Source organism: Hypomesus nipponensis, chromosome 10, assembly GCF_054491055.1.
Source record: "Hypomesus nipponensis isolate SF chromosome 10, ASM5449105v1, whole genome shotgun sequence".
Taxonomy (NCBI): Eukaryota; Metazoa; Chordata; class Actinopteri; order Osmeriformes; family Osmeridae; genus Hypomesus; species Hypomesus nipponensis.
The window spans coordinates 3,080,318-3,100,031 of record NC_140370.1 but is presented as its reverse complement, the minus strand read 5'-3'; the positions used below and the strand labels follow the sequence as shown (position 1 = coordinate 3,100,031).

Here is a 19,714-nt window from a genome sequence, read left to right as displayed (position 1 = left end):
CAAGAGGTAGTCAGGCCTCACGTGTCCATGTGTCAGGACAGTGACTTCACCAGGCATGTGTCTGGAGAGGACCTGATCGATCCGCTCAAAGGGTTGACCACAGTCCAGGTTGATTGGATTTGGATAATCGAACCCACACATGATGTTCGAAGATGACATTCCCAGAGTCACAACACAGTCATTCCCTAGCTGTGAAAAAACGAGCTGTAATTCCTAGACAAATGTAAGGCTTTTGATGGGAAGTCCAATAAAACTGTATTATTGACATAATTCAAGAGCTTGTTGTATACGAGATGACTTCACAACGACGCCATCTGCAACGTTTCGGTGCGGCTGTTGATCTCGCTCGCTCCGTTCTTGTCTCCCGCAGAACCACACGCTGACCCAGCACAGCAGCTAACCTGGCGGCCGTCGTCACCGCCTTGGGGGAAGGAGCGTCGCACAGAGAGGTGCGGAAGACCTGACTGAGAACCACAAAGGCCGACTCCTGCTGACCACTCGCGCTCCAATTCTGTTTCCATGGGAGGAACAACGTTAAAGAGCTTCAGAAAAAGAAAACTTAGCAGACAAGCTGAAAGAATGAAAACAAAAAGATTCTAGCAAACGTTACTTGGAAAAAGAGGCCGTCTGGTTTGTATATAGAATTCTACATGTGTTGCTTAATTCCAGCTATATTGCAATCTTATACAGTATTTGCCAGTGTACAGTTACAACCGTTTGTTCCCCTCCCCCTCCCCCTCCCCACACCCAAAAAAGAGAGAGGGAAGAAAAAAATAACAATGCCACTGTCAATCGGTCCACATGGAACTCATTCACACTTGTTGGAGAAACAGGGTGCCAATCAAGAATGGGACTAGGCCATTGGAAGCAGGAAACTCTTTCAGGACCCTTTTTGTCAGCGCACACACAACAAGTGTGTGTCGCACATTCGAAGGGGGAGTGAGAGGCTGAATGCTAGATCATCGGCACTCTGTACCCTAATGTCACCTCAGCAACAACATGGCTGCCAGTCGACCAGCCGAGACGAGGTTTTTTTCTGGTTGGCCCACGCACTCTCCAAAGGAGAGAGCTCGAATTTGGGGGCGTGAAAAAAAACTTAACGGAACAGTGCTCCGATATATGCAAAAGCAGTGACAAAGATTTGGAAAGGCTAGCACCTCTCGTGGGTGTAGGAACAGAAGGGTGAACCCCTCCCCTCCCCCCCACACCTTGAGCCCCCGCCACCTCCCCCTCCCCCTTAGGACTGACGGTGCACGGGGGGATCCCTAGACCCCCTGAGTCAACCTGTACATTTCTGTTATTAATGTTTACTGCTTGTACAAGCCTGGAGATGACTGGAAATGTTTCTGTTTGTCATCCCTGTATTTGTTTTTGCAATGGGGAGTAAATCCATTTTCATTGTGGCGGGGGGGGGGGGGAAGGTAAAAGCGCCGTCAATGTATTCCACAGGTTCCACCCAAAGATAGGGTTTTGAAACGTGTGTCTTGGGCTCTCGTGGCGAGCTCCTAAGCGATCTCCTCTTGTTTCCTCAAAATCTCATTGCTCTGCTCAAGCTGGAAGCCGTTGTGGCGATATACACAACTATAAATCATTCTGTTATGTAAATGTTTTGCATTCATTGAACCTGAGATGCACTTTTGTATGAAACTTTAATGTTTTGACCTTTTGATTGAGAATTGTTCGTACTCAGTTTACAGGAAACCACCATCTCCTGCAGCAAAAGGACAGTAATATCTGATGTTATGAAATTGTATTGTACAAATATAGAGTTCTGTATTTGGCAGAGCTCGTTTTTTGTGTTGCACATGTGATGGAAATATTAAAACTGTATGAGAAAATGGCTCTAATGTCCTTTGTGTGTGTGTTTGTGTGTCCGTGTGTGTGTGTGTGTGTCAATCAATATGCAACCAGTCAGACACCACCTTTGACAGCAATCACAATCATCCTCGATAGCTTACTTAGCATGTTTTCATTAAATCACATCGCATCCTTGTTTTTTTCTTGTTCCCTCATGGCTCGTGGCTAACGAACATATCAGCGTCTGAAAGGAGGTCTGTGTTATTAATGACTCCATTACCCATCACCCTGTGCGGTCCCATTCTACACACCCTCGCACCAGGCCTATTAGGGACGCGCCAGCACTCCAGGGGACCAATAGAAGGATTCTCTGCCTTTGCCGAGTGGGACAAAGGCTGTGCAGTAACATCTGTCTGTCTTTAAAAATGATTCATCATACAGGAACGATAACAGGAAAACTCACCCAGTGTAACAATACATATCAGGCTACGTGTCAAGTGTGTCTTGTACAATACATTAAGACTAAAGTACAGTCAGACAGACTCGCAAAGGTCGTACAATATCAAATACTGTAATAGCTCTGGGTCTTGGGAATAAATGTAATTATCATGTTACACATGTATAGTGTAGCCTACAGCTTGTGCAGGTTTTAATGAGCATCCCTGGTCATTATTAGAACCCTTTGCCCACATCAGTAGTGGTACAGTCCATCTCTACTGCTTTAACTGTCTCACTGAATGCAAGCTGGGCATCCATTAAACAACTTTGCTAGCTATCTGCCTGTGCCAGGCACTTTTAATAAGCTTCAAGGGCATTTGAACTGGTCCAGAACTTTGCTTTGCCAGAGATGGACTGGCCCACACCATCAATTACATTAAATTGGGTGGCGGCCTCCAGCTCATATTTATGATTTAATTAAATTCACTTGTGAGGCGTATCCGAACCACTGCAGCCTCACTATCGCCGCCAGCTCAGTGCAGCACAAAACACACATGCACACACACAACTAAATACAAACTGTCTCCATCTCCTGCCCAAGTGTCAGACTTTGTGGGCGGGTTTTCCTGGCAGGGACACTCTCGAGGGTTCATTTAAACCAATATCGTTTTACAGTACATCCCCCCAAAGTAGGCTAGTCTCCATCAGCGAACCTGTGCAGTGATAACTTTGTTGGGCTGATGGGCACTTGCCGCTGTTAGAGTCACCCCAATGCTGCTTCGCTCACAACGTGACCCTCCATGCCAGAAAGACTCAGAGCCCTCTTCAATCAAACAGGAGAGCGAGCCCAGGTGTCCAGCAGAGGTTACCAGCTCTGTGACTCCTCTGAAGGTACGTGGGTGTGCCTACATCCAGACCTCCTCTGTCTGACAGCAAGCAGTCAACAGGACTGAAGCACATCGCTGACCTCTACTAAAAGGCATACCTTGGAATTGCGTGAAGCCTTTTGGGGTACTGTATTCGATGCATCGAAAACAGGTCATTGTGCAAACACAGAGGTTCAAGCGTCCCAGACTCCTCCTCTTTGTCCTTGGTGCTCCTCTGTCCTTGCGGTTTGTCCGCCTCTTTTGGCGCAGAGAGGATTTGTTTTTTTGTGAAAACTCAACATTGTTAGCTGGAACATTCCTTCCAGTGAAGGGGACCTGAGAGACCTCTTATGGCATTCAATATGTGCGCCCAAGCGTGAGATCCAGATCCATTTGGCTGGGGTAATCCACTGGGACCGTCTGGGGTAACCCAATCTCTCACACTGGAGGCTCCCTTCACCCAGAGAGCCATCTTTTCTCTCCACAAACCATGTCAAAATGGACGCCTCTGTCTCTCCGTCGCCCATCTTCCTGTGGACAAAATCAAAACTTCCACAGATTTTTATATGTCTCCGTTTCGTATTCCGTCTGCTGTTTTTATGGAAAGACACATTACTTAAATGATCTCTGTATGAGCATAATATCTTCTGAACAGAAGCCGGTTTTGCACAGGAAGTTCTACAGACACTGTTTGTGTAGTTCAGTAATGGATACAACTACGTACAGGTTCACTTCCAACTTTTGAGTTGGTTGCAGATTCAGAAATAAACCGCTAAGAAAGAATACTGAGATAAACAACTGGATGTTCAGTAGGGCTGTAAACCGACATATACATTGCAAGGGCTGTGAAGGTGTTGATGGCAAGTAAGAATCTCAGGTGATAATTGGAGAAAGATCTGGAGCTGTGAACATGGCCTTGAGGTCTTGGAGGAGTTTCAGTAAAGCTTGGCAACCGTCAAATCCCATCCTCCATCAAATACCACAACACCAACACAAACAGACTATTATGGGCAGAACAACATCACTACAAAAAGCCAACAGGCACTTTGCTGTACAGCATGTTTTATAAAGGTACAGTACCACACCCTGTGTTGTCAATCATCTGTGGTGGCGGTATCATGCCAAAATGATATACACTGGACTACACTAAACTACTATACTAGGCTATGATATCAAAACTTGAAAACGTTAAAATCACTGCTAAATGGATAGACATCCTTGAATCAAGATTGAATATAAAAAAGACTTTATATGATATCTGGCACATTTTTACCAATCCCAGAACTATATTGAAATGATAGAAAGAAGCACTCCTCTGGTTGTTGTCCTCCCGCACCCCTACTCAGGGGCCATGAGGGCAATCGCTCTTCCCTCCTCCGCTTTCCCTCCCTCCCGCGACCCTCGTGGCTAATGATGCCCCCTGCCTCCAAAACTGGGAGCGCTGAAGGTGAGTCTCCCCCGCCAGCCATCTTCCACAAACCCAACAAGACAGGCCCTTAAAGCAGGGAGCTTGTTGAATCGTTGTGGTTTCTTCAAGAATGAATTAAACACTGAGTCATATAAAATATAGACAACGTGAGGTCAACCTGTACGTCTCCAGGCTCTACCCACCATGATTGGGGGAGGACTCAAATAAATCTGACAGGGAGAGAGAAAGGGGGAGAGTAAGAAGGAGTGTGTTTTTCTATCAATAATGCAGCCTGCACACACAACTGTCTTCATGAGTGGGAAGTACTACACACACAACCCCAGGTAAAGTATATTAAGTTCTGGATCCCATCAAATACATTGACTAACAATGTGGGTCTTTCGATGGTTAATGTATTTTTTAAGACTAAACTGGCATATTGTAGTGGACTTGACGTACATTTGCTTAAGGAAGGCCTCATGCAGTACATTGACTGTCGATAAAAAAAGTCAGGTTATAGAGAAGAGAGCTTGACACTTTCCTTTAGGAATATAGCTATTAGAAGACTCAACCCGATTCATTGACAGTTTGAAACCAATGTTTCCTTTTAGGATTTTGGCCTGTAGCGTAGTTCAGTACACATTGTTCTTGGGGAAAGTACAGAGGTAGGGAAGCCAAACTACAATAGAGGTATTCTCTGTTTGGTTTTATTTCTGTCTCTGTTTGTTTAGTCTTTAGTGGGGCTGGGATGCGAGGTAATCTCATTGCCTCATGATACCGGTTTGTCATTTGTTTTCGCTCTTTCACTCATTGGTGAACTAGGAAATGCTCCTTAATGGAGTCTCCTGGGAGATGAGGGCCTCATTCCCCTACTCTCTTTTCTTCCTCTATCTCCTTCCCTCTTTCTCTCTTGCTTTCTTTTTGGCACCCCCATTTACATTCCATTCCCTCCCTGCTTAGCTATATCATTGCACCCACCCGCCTTTTTTTTCCGCTCACACATTGTATTATCTGCTCTCTCCCTGTGATTCATTCCCACTCTGTCTCTCCCTCTCTCTCTCTGTTACTCTCCTTCCCTCCCTCCACTCTTACATGTCTTGTATTGTAAACAGCTCACAAAAGCGTGACAAGGTCTTCTCTCGTGTTTCCCCTGCCTCCCCCCTCTGTTCTCTCAGCTATTTGTTATTGTCTCCTCACTATCGTGTGTTTGTCTCTATCATGCCTTTCTTTCTTCTTTTTTTCCCTCTGTGTCAGAAAAGGAAAAGTTAATTAAATATGGAGCGAGACGGAGCAGCATCTCTTTAAACCATCATGTCATTAAAATGGCATCCCTGGGAGATCTGCTTAAAAGAAGTCGGAGAACAATGTCTTCTCAGTCAGATATTTATGGGCCTGGTTATGTAAACATGCTCCCTTTATTCTCTATGTATATTTCATGTAATTATCACTTTTCGTAGCGCTACTCCCTTGAGAAGAGTACAGGCAAGGAGTTACAGGGGGAATGTCATTAGAAGAGAGTATTGTTACAGAGCTACTGTGGTACACCCTGGACTGGGGCTACATTCTCCAACTAAGGGGAAAACGTATTAATGTATTTATATTTGAATTCATCACGTGAAAATCATGAATGTATCTGACTTGAGCCTGTCCATCTATCGGTCTGCTGCTCATTCTCTATTCACTTAGCTCAGCTGTCCATCTCGTCCAAGGCGAGGAACTTGCACACTTTGTCTATCTAGTAGCCCTCTTGAACAGACCCACCGATCTCTTCCATATATCCATCTGTGTTAAAAAGCTCGAGATCCAGAGTGAGCTTGATTCCTGCAACAACAAAGGGCCAGGGCCTGATGTTAGGAGGCCTGGGTGCCAGCTGAAGGAAGCAGCTAATTAAGAGGGCTGGAGAGCCAGCAGGGGGGGGTCTTATGAAACAGGGACACCTGGATTTCAAAGGAGGGGGTTGGGCCTGGGCCCCCGTCACGTCTCCTCAACCATGTCGTGGAGGGGAGAAGGTGGGCAGCCACACATCCACTCGCTCTCTCACTCAAGCCCCCTCCCTCCCCCATTCCCAGGTCCATATTATGCACTGAGATATTATTGCAAGGTCTGGTGTGAATGCAGATTCATCCTAACTTCAAACACACAACGACAGACACATCGTGACACACACAGTGATACGGTTGTGCACATACACGAACATAGATATCTGGAGAATGTGGAAAATGGGCGCCTGTTGTTTAGTGGAATCCATTGTGTTGAGGGGCGAGTGCATTCGAATATTTTAACTACATATGGCTGGGGACTTTACTGAGGAATCTGCTGTGAGAGTCAGCCATTTATCTTATACTTAACTCACCAATCAAAGAGAGAGAGAGAGAGAGAGAGAGAGACAGAGAGAGAGAGAGAGAGAGAGAGAGAGAGAGAGAGAGAGAGAGTGAGAAAGAGATAGCGCTCCACGACTAGTGAACCAGCCATAATACTATCCAATCTGACCTCTCGAATGCAGTAAACCCAAATGAACCGCGGTTTCTAAAGTCGTCTGCAATAACCACTACAGAATTGCTTTTAATCAACGTCTGAAATGAGGGTGACTTGAAGCGTCGCCCCATGCTGATTAAATGTAATTGTTTAATTGCCAAGTGCTGGGAACCCATCCTAAGAGAATTCCAATGGAATTATTTAATCTCCAGTCAGGAAACAGAGTGCCGGAAAAAGCAAAGGAAAAACGGAAGGAAGGAAATGGTAGAATTTTAAGGAGACACAGTGTCTGTGTCTGTTTTAAAACTCCCTAGACGGTCTCAAAGGTTCCCCTTGAGTAAATGAAGGATAGATGAATGCAATAAAATATGTATTTGTTTAACCTGATTATGACTTTAGAAAAGTACCGTTAGGTAAAGTTGGTAAGGTAAACTTATTACAAATTTGAGTTCTGTTCCTATTGTGTTTATTGGACTTGAGGAGTTTTGAAACAGAAGTTTCCAGCATTAAGTCATGGTATCCATGGGCTGTAGTGAAACTTCTGAGAGTTTAACTGTTTGGAGTGGTTGTCATGAGGGTGTTATAAAGGCCTCATGCTACCTCTGAACACAACCTTCCCCCTCCAGTAATGGGTTCCATAAACCTAAGGGGCACAGGTGCACTCCATTTGGGGTCTCAGCTCTCAGACACATTGCTTGAGGTCACAGACATGCAAACCCTTCATAAACACATACTTGCAGTTGTACACACACACACACAGTACAACTCAGTTGTAAACCCACAAACACTTGTGAATGCACTAAATTACACTATCACTCACAGACAAACAGTTAAAATACAAAGGGTTATCCATGCAGATGACAGAGATGTCATCATATCAATCAAACAAGTTTGTGCAGGTAAACTAACACTGAAGATCAAAACGGATCCTAGGGCTAGGTAGACTAAGTAGGACTCTTACAATGTACTGTCCAGGTCTATCGGCGAGCATTGTTAAATCGCTCAACACACTCAAAAGTTGCATTTTCTTGCCAGTATCACAGTTCCTGGCTAATAGATTCATATCTTGTGCATGAGAGCCACGTTCAGTGCATTGCTGACGGCTGCAGTTCTTATCCTGTCCCTGAGGAAGGGGTGGGGTCCCTCTGGTTACAAGTGTGTCCCCAGCAGAACCTAGCCAGCCTGCCAGGCAGGCGGGCTGGCAGGCGGGCAGGAGGGGAGCCAGGGGAGTAGAGGCCTGTGCTGTGCCTGCAGCTGCGGCCTTATTCACAGCACCTGACCAGAGACACAGATGTGCACTGGGCCAGTGGCAACATTTTGAGCAATGCAAGTCCCCTCTGGGAGTCCCCCGGGCACCTGCAGACGTCCCCAGTCCCAGTCCACCATGACTGTGTAATTACACTTCTAATAACTCATCACCCAGCGAGAACCCAGGCTAATATATTACATGTAACTCGAACTCATCCATCATAGAAAAGCACTGATTTTTGCCCCTCAGTAATTCTTCCGCACATCAAACCTAACAAGAAAGGTCTCTTGTCGGGGGGCGAGAACTGCTTGCCACAGCACTGACCCAATTCCACCGTTTTACTTGTTCGGGGGAGCGGGGTGTAACTTCAAAGGTAAACAAAAAACACAATTTTGTAGACCCAAAATTAAAGGTTGGGTTGAACGATCTTCCCAAGTTGTTTCGACCTCCATGTTTTACATAGCAGAGTACTGGTACTGAATTGACCAAACTGGAAACCACGGCGACAACAACTCCAGCTTCAAAGTTGTAGGTGGGGAGCTGACAAATATTTTGCTAATGTGTTTGTAGGATTAGGTCTTATTGTGCTCCTGTTCAATGAGGTTGGGATGTGACCAGTTCTGTGGACAGTTGCAGAGTGATAATGACCCTAAGACTTAGTGATCCCAAATCTAAATTCCCTCGTGTTACCTAATACAGATCAAATAAATATTTAAGAAGAACAAGTCTACACTGACCTTAACTCATTGTCAAACTTACTCCACAAATTGTAGCCTGCAACACATATGAAGCTAAACGGTGACATCTTGTGGTCGGAAAGGTGTTTAGACATCCAAAGCTCAAGTTTCTCCCCAAGAAATGAAAAATTCTGGATGCAAGATGAAAGTATAAAATCTAACTTGTCTTTCAGGTAACAGGTTTCATTTATTTTATTTGTTTATATGGTCATATTGTGTCACGCAAACCAACATTTCAAAATCCACACAAGCAAGTGAACAGTGTGACAGTTTAAGCATTGTCAATGTTCCGGCAGTAGAGGGAGGCAGTGACCAACCGGTAGCAACTTCTGCTGAGAGCAGTCTTGTCACACTGCTGATAGTACTGCATGTACAATGAGTCCATGTCAACGAAACATTTCCAAAAGATTTTCAAGGTTGCAAAGTCCTATTTGTGCCCGCAATCACTTGATTTACATACTGAGGCTCACAACATTAGAACATATCCCATCTTGAGGATATTGGATCCAATCCCAGACTGAATATTGAGCACTTTCCATCAAATATTGATAATACTACTTTGGTGAGAAAAGCATGCATTTTTAATTGATGGCCCAAAAACCTGTATTTGGAAATAATTTTCCTTACAGTAACTAGTAAAAACTACTTTTGGCTAACATGATGAAGTGCCCAGTGAGCAGGATAAATACACGACACAGGTTTTAACTGTGGACACGGACCACAGGAAACACAAGTACGTTCCTACATCTTAACACACAAAACCTTTTGAAAGGGTAATAACACAAACTCCAGAACAGGTAACACTAGTCAGTTTGACAACACTACGCTTTGTTCCAACTCCAAGTGTGATGAAAGTGAGAATGAAACGGATGTGTTCACGAGCTGTTCTTATGGTGTGTTGTTAAAGCAACAGACGCGTCAGTCTGGGACTGAGTGAAGCGTTTCTTGGGACAGAGAATCTTGCCAAAGGCCCTCCGGAAGCTGCTGTGGCAGAGCGGATACAAGAATGGGTTAATGGCCGAGTTGAACCACAGAAGCCAGAAGGTGACCTCATACCCGTGTTCCTGGACACATTTCCCCCGGCTGGCGGCACAGATGATCATCAGCAGAGTGTATGGAGCCCAGCAGACAGCAAACACACACACGATGATGGCAAGGGACTTGGCGATCTTCTTGTCCCTGGACAGCCGGCTGCTCTGGCCCCGCCTGGCCGAGGACATCTCGGGTTTCTCCACCGGGGTTGGGGAGGACTGGGAGTGGAAGGACCCTGAGCCCCTCTCGCCCGACGCAGAGGGCTTCTTCCCCAACGCCAACTTCCGGGAGAAGAGGGAGGCCAGACGGCTGCACTCCCCCGATGCAGAGACGGCTGGGGGCCGGGCGTGGGCCTCCTCCTTGTTGTGTAGGAGCCTCCTCCGGCGGATGTTGAGGTAGATACTGAGGTTGAAGAAGGTGACTGAGATGAAGGGAGAGAAGAACTCCAGCATGGAGGCGCTCAGGAGGAAGTACCAGGTGTAGTAGAACTCAGCGAAGCACTTATCAGTTGGCACACAACTGTGGCCAACAACCAGATCCCAGAAGATGATCGCAGGGCCATATAGCAGGAAGGCCAACACCCAGACAGCCACCATCTTCACAATGGCTCGGTGAGTCATGCCTTGTTTGGCACGATAAGTCATCTAGAGAGCATAAAGAGGAGAGATGATTAGAGGGAGAGGCTTTTCACTTTGGATCTTGGGTGTTGAAGGCCTAGACGAGAGGCTGATAAGTGAGTAGGATAAAAAGACTTGATACAAAAAAACAAGAGTCTAGAGGAGTACTACTTGCCTCTACCATTAACAAACAACGTACATAGATAAATGTATGTAATATGAGCCAGAGATAAAAAAAGTAACACCCCCTGATGGATAACATCTGTAACATACAGACAACAAGGGGGAGATGGGGATGGTGGAGGGTGGCAGCAGCACAATTATACAAAAACCGGGAGTGAGTGTACGTGTAGCTGTGAAGCATTATATTGCCACCTTCTCAGACGTAGTCCAATGATCTTGAAGCAGGCTAACACAGGTGTAGTTGATGAGCGGAAGGATGCACGTTGCCTGAGTGCCATGCCAGAACTAGGCTTCACTCATTTATTCCGACACTTATTGGTGAAATGTTTTTAAATGTTTAATAATTACATTATGCTCAATACATAAACTTCACACTCATGATTTGTGATAATGCAAATAGCATTTGTTTATTTTTTATCATTATCAACAGTTTATCATTATCAACAGGATTCATGTCCCATTTACATTTATACTCCACATGTTAAGATGGCAGCTATGAAAAAATGACGCTTGCCTTAAGCAAATGTGAACTGAGTGAACAAATCATTATTATAATATGAAACATTAGTTTGAGTGATATAAACTCCAGTGCTCATTTGTTAAGGTTGGGTGCGACAGTACTAGACAGCTGTGCGCGCATCAACAGCGCCACCAACATCTATCTGACAAAATAACACATGCCTGAGTGATGTAATTGACTGAACATGAGTAGCTTCTACAGATATGTTTGTTAAAGGAAGATGACTTGTGTCACTCTGAGTCCTGACTCCAAGAGAAAACCCCAATGAAAGTAAACAGTAAGACCTTATTATGATGTGAAAATGTTACAAGTAGCCTATACTGTGGATACTGTGTTTAAAAAAGCAGTCAATCCACAACCAAATTGTATTGCTTCTACATGTTTCTGCATGCATACACAGCTAATTTGGCAAAGCAATGTGTCACTTTTTCATGTGTCATCTACCGCTTATCCGGGGGTCGGGTCGCGGGGGCAGCAACCTAAGCAGGGAGGCCCAGACTTTCCCCTCCCCAGCCACTTCCACCAGCTCTTCCTGGTCTACCTAACCCTAACCCTAACCCGAGGCGTTCCCAGGCTAGCCGAGAGACAGTCCCTCCAGCGTGTCCTGGGTCTTCCCCGGGGCTTCTTCCCAGTGGGACGTGCCCAGAACACCTCACCAGGGAGGCTTCCAGGAGGCATCCTGATCAGATGCCCGAGCCACCTCACGCACCTCACCATAGGTGAGGGTAGGAACGTAGATCGACTGGTAAATAGAAAGCTTCGCCTTTCGACGGACCGATGCAGAGCCCGCATCACTGCGGACGCCGCACCGATCCCGCCTGTCGATCTTGCGCTCCATTCTTCCCTCACTCGTGAACAAGACCCGAGATGCTTGAACTCCTCCGCTTGGGTCAAGATCTCCTCCCCGACCCAAAGATGGCACTCCACCCTTTTCCGGTCGATAACCATGGCTTCAGATTTGGAGGTCACTGTCAATTCTTTCAGTATCAAAAAACGATTAAATGATTTAAAAAAATGTTTAAGTGATCTTAGAGTTGTATGTTCTATTATGGTTTGTTGTACTTAATTATTAATTTAAAATAATAAGATCTACTATACATTTTTAGCCTTTTGTTAGCCAAAAAAATAATCTCTACCCTTTGCACCCCCAGTTTTAAAACCTAGAAAAAAAAATAAAACCTATGACCACAAGTCTCCTTACTTTCACAGAAACACTAAAACGTAATGGAGTGTGTGAGAATAAATCAATTTGAATACAAGCTTGTGGTAGTTTGTATGGTCATACAGTATACCACAGGCCTACCTTTAAATTGATTCCATTAGTCACACTGGACCAAATGCATTTCACAAAACACATTAATAAGGAACTCTTTTGTTTGTTCTTCTAGAATGGTCTGCTATCGATTAAACACAAAGTCACTCAAATACCACCCGGAAGGCTCTTCTCCATTAATGTGGCCGCCCTTCCTGTCAACATTGTGGTCGAGCTGGCAGCTTTACTCCAAACCTCCTCTGTCTCCTGTTTTACTCCTTCGAACTGAACCCCTCAAACTAGATCAAGTTTCTATGCTTTAAAAAACAAGATGACATACAGTGGTAATCTCACAGGAGAAAGCTTTCAAATGTATGTCTGTTGAGACAGTAGGCTTCTTATAAACGGAAGATGGGTTGACAACAATAAATTGTATTGATTTATACCTTGAAATATTAGTGAGCTGAGCATAAACAACTTAGATTTGTGTCTGGTCACTTACAGTAGCCTTGTTAGGAAGATATCTATGGCCTAGTTAAATATCCAATATTTCATTTGGAAACTGGTAACTTCCTTAATTACATAACACGTAGCTGAAATGAAAACGCTTTCCAGTGTTATGTCTTGGAGCTCCTCATTCCCTACTCCAAGCACCACTCTCTACACAAACCGTCCATGTGTGTATGCTAGACAACAAGTTGTCCCTGGTCGATCGTAGCCAGAGCCAACATGTCCATCTCAATTTTTTATGTCCACAATTGCAGTGGGACACATGCCCTTCCCTGACTGCCCTTTCATTGTTGGAAGAAAAACGCTGTCAAGTAAAAAAATCCTTCTTTACTGCCAACAATGTCTCTGTGGTCTGATTGAACACAAAGCATTGAAGGGAGCAGAGCAGACAGAGAAGAATCTCTATGATCAAAGCCAATGTCTTGTGGATTAAAGTGGAGCCTCTCGGATGTCATTTGTATTCATTGCTCTGATGTTAAGTGTTTGGTTGCCAGAACACTCTGTCTTTGTCTACCGCACTGAGCCCAACCTCAGAAGAGGACTTGGGGGTGAAAACACATAGAGGATCTGAATTAGTCACCTGGCGTGTTCACAATCTGACACAATCAGAATGGACTCGAGAGGCAAACAGATAACTGATCGTGCTCCAACTGTGCACCTATGCCAGGCTGAAAGTAGAGTTGATGCAGGACTGTGTCAGTCAACGGTGTGGGGGGAACAAGGATTTGGAGTTCTGTCATGTCAAGGACAGGAGTCCTAAAGTTGAAATGCGACTTTTACTATCAAGAGGGCTATAATGAGAGTTGGCACTGGGTCTAAGCAGGTCAGGAATGATTAACCTGTGCAGATGGGCAGAGCATCAGCCCCACCAAGGGCCAGGGACCACCACCACCCCTCCCACGCACAAAAATACCCCGAACAGACGGCCATTGTTGACAAATGGGTGGCCTTAAGGACGAAGATTATTGATCACTTCACCTTTGAAATTCAGCCCTTAACTTCGACCTTTTACTTCATGGCTCTTAGGGGCTGGCATTGAATGAAATAGAGGTCTTTGAAAGAAACAGAGAGATAAGACGGTCCACTCACTACAATACACTGAATTGAGTGAAAGACGACAGGACAACTGGGGTTTATCAAATGGAGTAATAGAAGTGCACTCACCGCACAGGTGACTGACAGGAAGCGGTCGTAGCTGATTAAGACGATGTTAAAGACAGAGGCGGTACACAGAAGGTAGTCCATGACCAACCAAAGCTTACACAGACCCCGGCCAAGCATCCAACGGCCTGTCAGGATGTAGGGAATGTACACAGGGATGCAGAATGCACCTGGGAGACCATTAGAGTAGAGGATTAGGATATCAAATAGACTTGTCAGTCAGCAAAATTATCATATGAAATCAATATTCTTCTCTTCATACATATCTGTGTGTGAAAGAGAGAGACAGGGAGAGAGGGGGTGAGAAGCAGAACAGAATATAACTTTTTTTTATATACAAGGGAAAAAAGATAGTAAATACAGAAAAAAAAGCCAGCTGTAATTTAAGGATACTTACCGACTAGAAAATCTGATATTGCCAGATTCAGAAAGTAGTAGTTGCTCTGCCTTCTCAGAGTCTTGTCCACTTTAAAGGCAAATATGACCAACGCGTTCCCCAAAACAATAAGCACCACAAAAGTCACCATCATCATCACCAGGATCACCATGATAGGTGCTGAAAATTTGGTGTCGATCCTTGAGGACTCATTGTTAAATAAATTGCAGCTTGCATTAGAATCAAACTCATATTCATCCATGATCTTGATGACAGTTTCGACGGTATGTTCTATTGGAAAATGGTCAACATTGTTTCACAAAAAAATCTAAATCTATTAAAATTGGTCGCGCTTTTGCGCTGTTATCAAGCAACAGGTGCGGTATAGATTACATCCAAAAGGCAAATGTTCTCCTTAAACTCACAGGACGATGAATTCGTGTTGTTAAAATTTGTCATTCATCTTGAAATAAAGTGTATTTTTTGTTAAGAATATAAAAATGTAAATGCTGCCATTCGACTGTCATTTCAGTATTGCGCGTATTACAGGTCAGCACCGAGTCGGGCTTGCTATTTCTTGTGCCTGCAGCATTGATGCTGCTATCTCTACTCTAGAGGGTGATAGTGGTTATTATGACACACTGGAGAAAAAAAATAATTGTCAACCCAAAACCTTATACCTTCTACAGTTTCTGAGCCAGTTTCTAACTACTAAAAACGATTGTAACCTACTAAAGCTCTATCCATTTGTTGGATGTTAGTTTATTTCCTCGAGGAACACAATGACACTTATTGAGGGACTTGTTGCATCTTGGCCAGGTTTCCCAGATTCGCTAAGAAGCTCTTAACGCTAATAGCTTTTTAAGAACGATATAAGTGCGAAACCCGGCCCTTGTTGGTTAGTTGTTACTGATTGAACTACTAGTACTCGCTGTAAATTATATTATTGTTGCCTGCTTTCCTACAGGTACACTCTTGCACTTTTGAGGTTCATGTTGTTTCATTTGTTTGACTACATCCTCTTACGTTTCTTCCCATTGCCACTTATTTGCTTTTCACAATGGATGGTTCATGTTTTGGCTACCCGCAATGTTTTTGGGACTATCTCGTTGTATATGATTATTGACCTATGCACTTTTGTAAAGCTCTCTTTAGGAAGTCGCTTTGGATAAAAGCGTCTGCTAAATGAATAAATGTGCATTTAAATCCATAAGCAGCTGCCATGAATGACTACTGTATGATCTTATCGTCTGCCATCTTCATTCACCCATAGAACGGTCAAATCTTTAGAGGCTATCTGAGCTCTTTACAGTAGGGGCATGTGTTCCACTAGCCTGGCTGCCAGCCCAACTTATCCCCGCCCACAAAAATTTGGTCGGGAAGTTGGGTCTGGGGGGGCACGTTTGGGTAGCCTGACTGCCACCCCAGTCTGGAGTAGCCTGGCTCTGCCCTCCTACTACTTCCGCTCAATTTGGATTTTGCTTCTGTACTAGGTCTGGGAGCTCAGCTCTGAAGTCGGTTTCCAGAAACACATTTTTTGTAGGTCCAATCAGCGAACAGAGGGAGTGGCTGAGAACGATGATGTTAATGTCGTGCACTTGTTTGAGTAGTTCAGTAATGGCGGCGGAGAAAGATGCGAGCGAAACTATTCTGCGGTTGTGGCAACGCTGCCGAATAAAGATTAAACCCTGAGCAAGAACATTCCTTGCTGAGTTTTGTTGGTGGCCATGATATTGTGGCCCTCCTCCCCACAGGGTTCGGGAAAAGTTTGATTTTTCAGCAACAGCTGCTAGCTCCGTTACAGTAATGGTGAAGGAGTTGGCTAAGGCGAACGCTTGCAATTGTTTATGGCAAATCAGAGTGGCTCTGGGCGGATCCAATAGTTTTAAACTTCAACAGAGGACCCGCCTTTAAGGAAGTTATCGTTTGTCAATCGAGATACCCAGACCCTCTGTACAAATGAAATGTACGAGGGTATGGTTAGGACCAGGCTAGGTCTGGGGGGCACGTTTGGGGGAAAACTATGTCCGAATAGGAGCTGTTCGGACCAATGAAATTGTCAGGGCGGGCTTTATACGATGATGGACAGATGATCAACAGTAACGTAATCAACCATGTCACCAAAGAACGCTTGCGTTGAATTCGTTTTCAACAAACAACATATTACGTTGCTCTGATTGGTTGTAGGTCTATCCAACTGAGCGAAGAGGCATTTGTTTTACGAGTTCGGTTGAAACACGCCCCATAGTTACAGCCCAACGGAGAGTTATCAGACTCATATTCTTACGAGAATTATGAGTATGACAACGTCAGGCTAGTGTTCCACTGCACAATTGACCGAAATACAAATTCGTTTTTTTCTTATCCTTGCTAGCATTAATATAGAGTTCATTTACATCCAGAATGGATATTGTGTGAAGTGTTCTCCTGGTGAGGCGCACACAAGAGAGAGAGGCTGCTGATGATGTGTGATGGATTAGAGATGAAGTCCTATTATTTGCACACTGAGAACAGTGACAGCTCCCACTGTTTGGAGAAGCCTGTGGACCATGGGTCATGTTCATCTGCCGCCAAGAGTCAAAACAAATGTTTTTTAACACAATGCCCCATCTGTGGAAACCGAGAAAACCTTAGTTAGGTAAATCACTGCAATTATTATTAGAGAAAATAATTATTCACTGGTCTCCGTAACTATCACTTCTTCAGAGTTATTTCAGAGACCATACTATGTGAGCTCAGCAAGATAAGCTAGAATGTAAAAACTTCCTTTGCCTCTTACCGTCAGTTTTCCTCTACCACAGGGGATGTTCTAGACCATTTTGACTGGGGGGGGGGCAAGTTGTACTGTTAAAGGGGCCAGTTACAGTAAACATTACTGTTGTCATGTTGTTTTCTTTACTGCTTTGCAGACATTAACAGGCAAGAGACCATGTTTTGAATTATTCAGACTTTACATTTAGGGGGCCACAAGGGGGTCCAAGTTTTGTCTCAAAGGGGCATGACCTTCCATCCTATCTTCCAGTTTGAATTTGATTTACTGTGGTTTCACAATAAGCCCAGGAGGAAGTCCCATCTCGCCCAAGGCAATTGGCTGAAACAGGATTGATTGTAATTGGCTGGAAATTTGCAGGCCCCTCCCCCAAATAATTCTTGACATAAACGTTCTGCTGGCACTAAACTGTCTGTGTTGCCAAAGTCTTATTACCTTAAACAACATGTTTAAAAAGGGACAAAACTAATACAAACAAATCTTACCTATTGTACTCAAGGAATGTTTAATACGAGTGCAATCATTCACCAGCTTTATTGTATCGCGTTCCAGCTTTATAAACATATTCCTGCTACTCTACAGTGCGTTATATTCTTTTCAATCTTCTTCTCAGAACTCTATTCTAATCTGTCATGGCCATGAATTGTAATGATCAATGAGAAAGATGAACCCATTAGGGACATCCTTTTTATTTCGTAATATAAGTGAATGAATGACAGGAATGCCTTTGCCAGAAAGGGTTACCGAATATAACCCAAAAATTATTGGGTGATACAGTGTTGATGTTGGGTGACAAGTATATTACTATTCAGCAGTGCGTGTTACCGGGTTGAAAGATGAAAGTATAATGTTTAATTTAAATATTGAGAGCACTCTAACATCAGAGAATGAATGTGTGGCCCAGTGGATACTCCAGAGAAGGGATTATGCAGTGTTCCGTCTTTGCAGCCTTCAAGGGCTTGTTTGACAATTGCATCTTTCAGATATTGATGATATGCATTGTGTCATCACTGACAACACAAATTAATGGTATTTTTAGTCTGTGTGAGTGTGGAACAGAGGGATCATACACATTTATTTGGTCTTTTTGACTAAACCACATCCTCCTTTTCCAAAAAAACACACATACACACACTCACACAGATCCCACTACAGGAACACACACACCTCATTAACACACCCACCTCAGGAACACCTCACACAATACAGGAACACACACACACCTCAGTTCACTTCACTCGGTGACTGTATCACAAGGTTGTCAAGTGTGACCCTTAGAGAAAACCTGACCGCATGCAAAGAACAATTACATCAAGACATTTCGTTTTTCTGGTCTCAGCTGGTGTCGTGTCAGTCATGGCTACCTCGAATGAAGCATCCGAAATGAATCATTTCATGAACGGATGCCAACCCATGATGTTGGGTTTGGAGTGGCAGCCTCTCTACCTGTGAGCAGGAAGGGACCCACGGTGGGGTTTGGGCGTTGGCACTTCCATGACCACCCAGAAATGCTGGAGCTTATCCACAAGCCAAAGGTCATGCATCGTCGTGACAACGTTTTCAACAGTTAAAGTGAATGCCAATTTCGGGTTTAATGCCGTGATGCCATGCTGGGTAATCCCTTTACCCTCATGCCCTTTACTCTCATTGGCTGACAATTATGACTTAATGCAGGCAAGGTAGACTACAACCAATATGGTCATGAAAAGTAGCAGCTTGTTGTGTTCCCCTTTGAGGAACCCAAAAATGAATTTGGATATATTCAAATCATTTTAATTAAAAGGGTTTTATGGAAAGGTTTGCACATAGTATATATACATATATAGGTAGCATACTATTTGCAATGCCAATATGGAATTCATATATGTGCATTAATTAATAATACATTATACTGAACAGTTTTTGTCCAATGAATCCCCAAATATTTTCAGCTCAGTGTGCTGCTGATATGGATATTGTTAATCAGATTAATCAGGTACTGCAAGATACATACACAGACACACACACATATCTCTTCAGCCTTACACATACACAAATTATATTATCCAAGACAACCTTACAATAAGACCAACACTGTATGGTTCCAATTTCTAGAGATGCATAGAAGTACAAGTGTCATCAATTGCAACCTTGAAACAGCTGTGCCCAAGTTGTTGTATCAAGATAGGAAGTGAAACATGCAGAGCTAATATTGATCGGTTAAGGGAAAAACATACTAAAAAGCAAAATCCATGCAATACCTGTTTTCAATACATATTGATTTGGATGTAAAGAATCTTGGTAATGAAAAAGCAGCTATATTGTACAGTGCACAGCAAAGGGA

General features: G+C 43.9%; 2 protein-coding genes across 4 annotated transcripts in view; one reads left to right on the top strand and one right to left on the bottom strand.

The window, feature by feature from the left end:
- Nucleotides 1–1,840, top strand: part of znf521 (zinc finger protein 521) — a 97,397-nt gene extending 95,557 nt beyond the window's left edge. For all 3 annotated transcript variants that reach the window (XM_084707930.1, XM_084707931.1, XM_084707929.1), the window contains exon 8: nucleotides 371–1,840. In XM_084707930.1, coding sequence (XP_084564056.1) covers nucleotides 371–400 — 30 coding nt within the window. In that variant the 3' untranslated portion in view covers nucleotides 401–1,840. The remainder of the gene's footprint in view (nucleotides 1–370) is intronic.
- An 8,005-nt stretch (nucleotides 1,841–9,845) lies between these two features.
- Nucleotides 9,846–14,883, bottom strand: LOC146270834 (histamine H3 receptor-like). Its single transcript, XM_084707548.1, has 3 exons — nucleotides 14,643–14,883; nucleotides 14,249–14,415; nucleotides 9,846–10,646 (listed from the first exon to the last, which is right to left on the bottom strand). Exons 1-3 carry the CDS (start codon nucleotides 14,881–14,883, stop codon nucleotides 9,846–9,848), a joined length of 1,209 nt encoding a protein of 402 aa, XP_084563674.1.
- Nucleotides 14,884–19,714: the final 4,831 nt, after the last annotated feature.

Excerpts from the sequence above, each read along its gene's own strand:
- LOC146270834 (XM_084707548.1), bottom strand. The coding sequence starts at position 14,883 with ATGGATGAATATGAGTTTGATTCTAATGCAAGCTGCAATTTATTTAAC. Across the intron at positions 14,416-14,642 it reads AATATCAGATTTTCTAGTCG|GTGCATTCTGCATCCCTGTG; the intron begins GTAAGTATCCTT and ends ATGGTCTCCCAG. Across the intron at positions 10,647-14,248 it reads TCCTGTCAGTCACCTGTGCG|ATGACTTATCGTGCCAAACA; the intron begins GTGAGTGCACTT and ends TATGCTCTCTAG.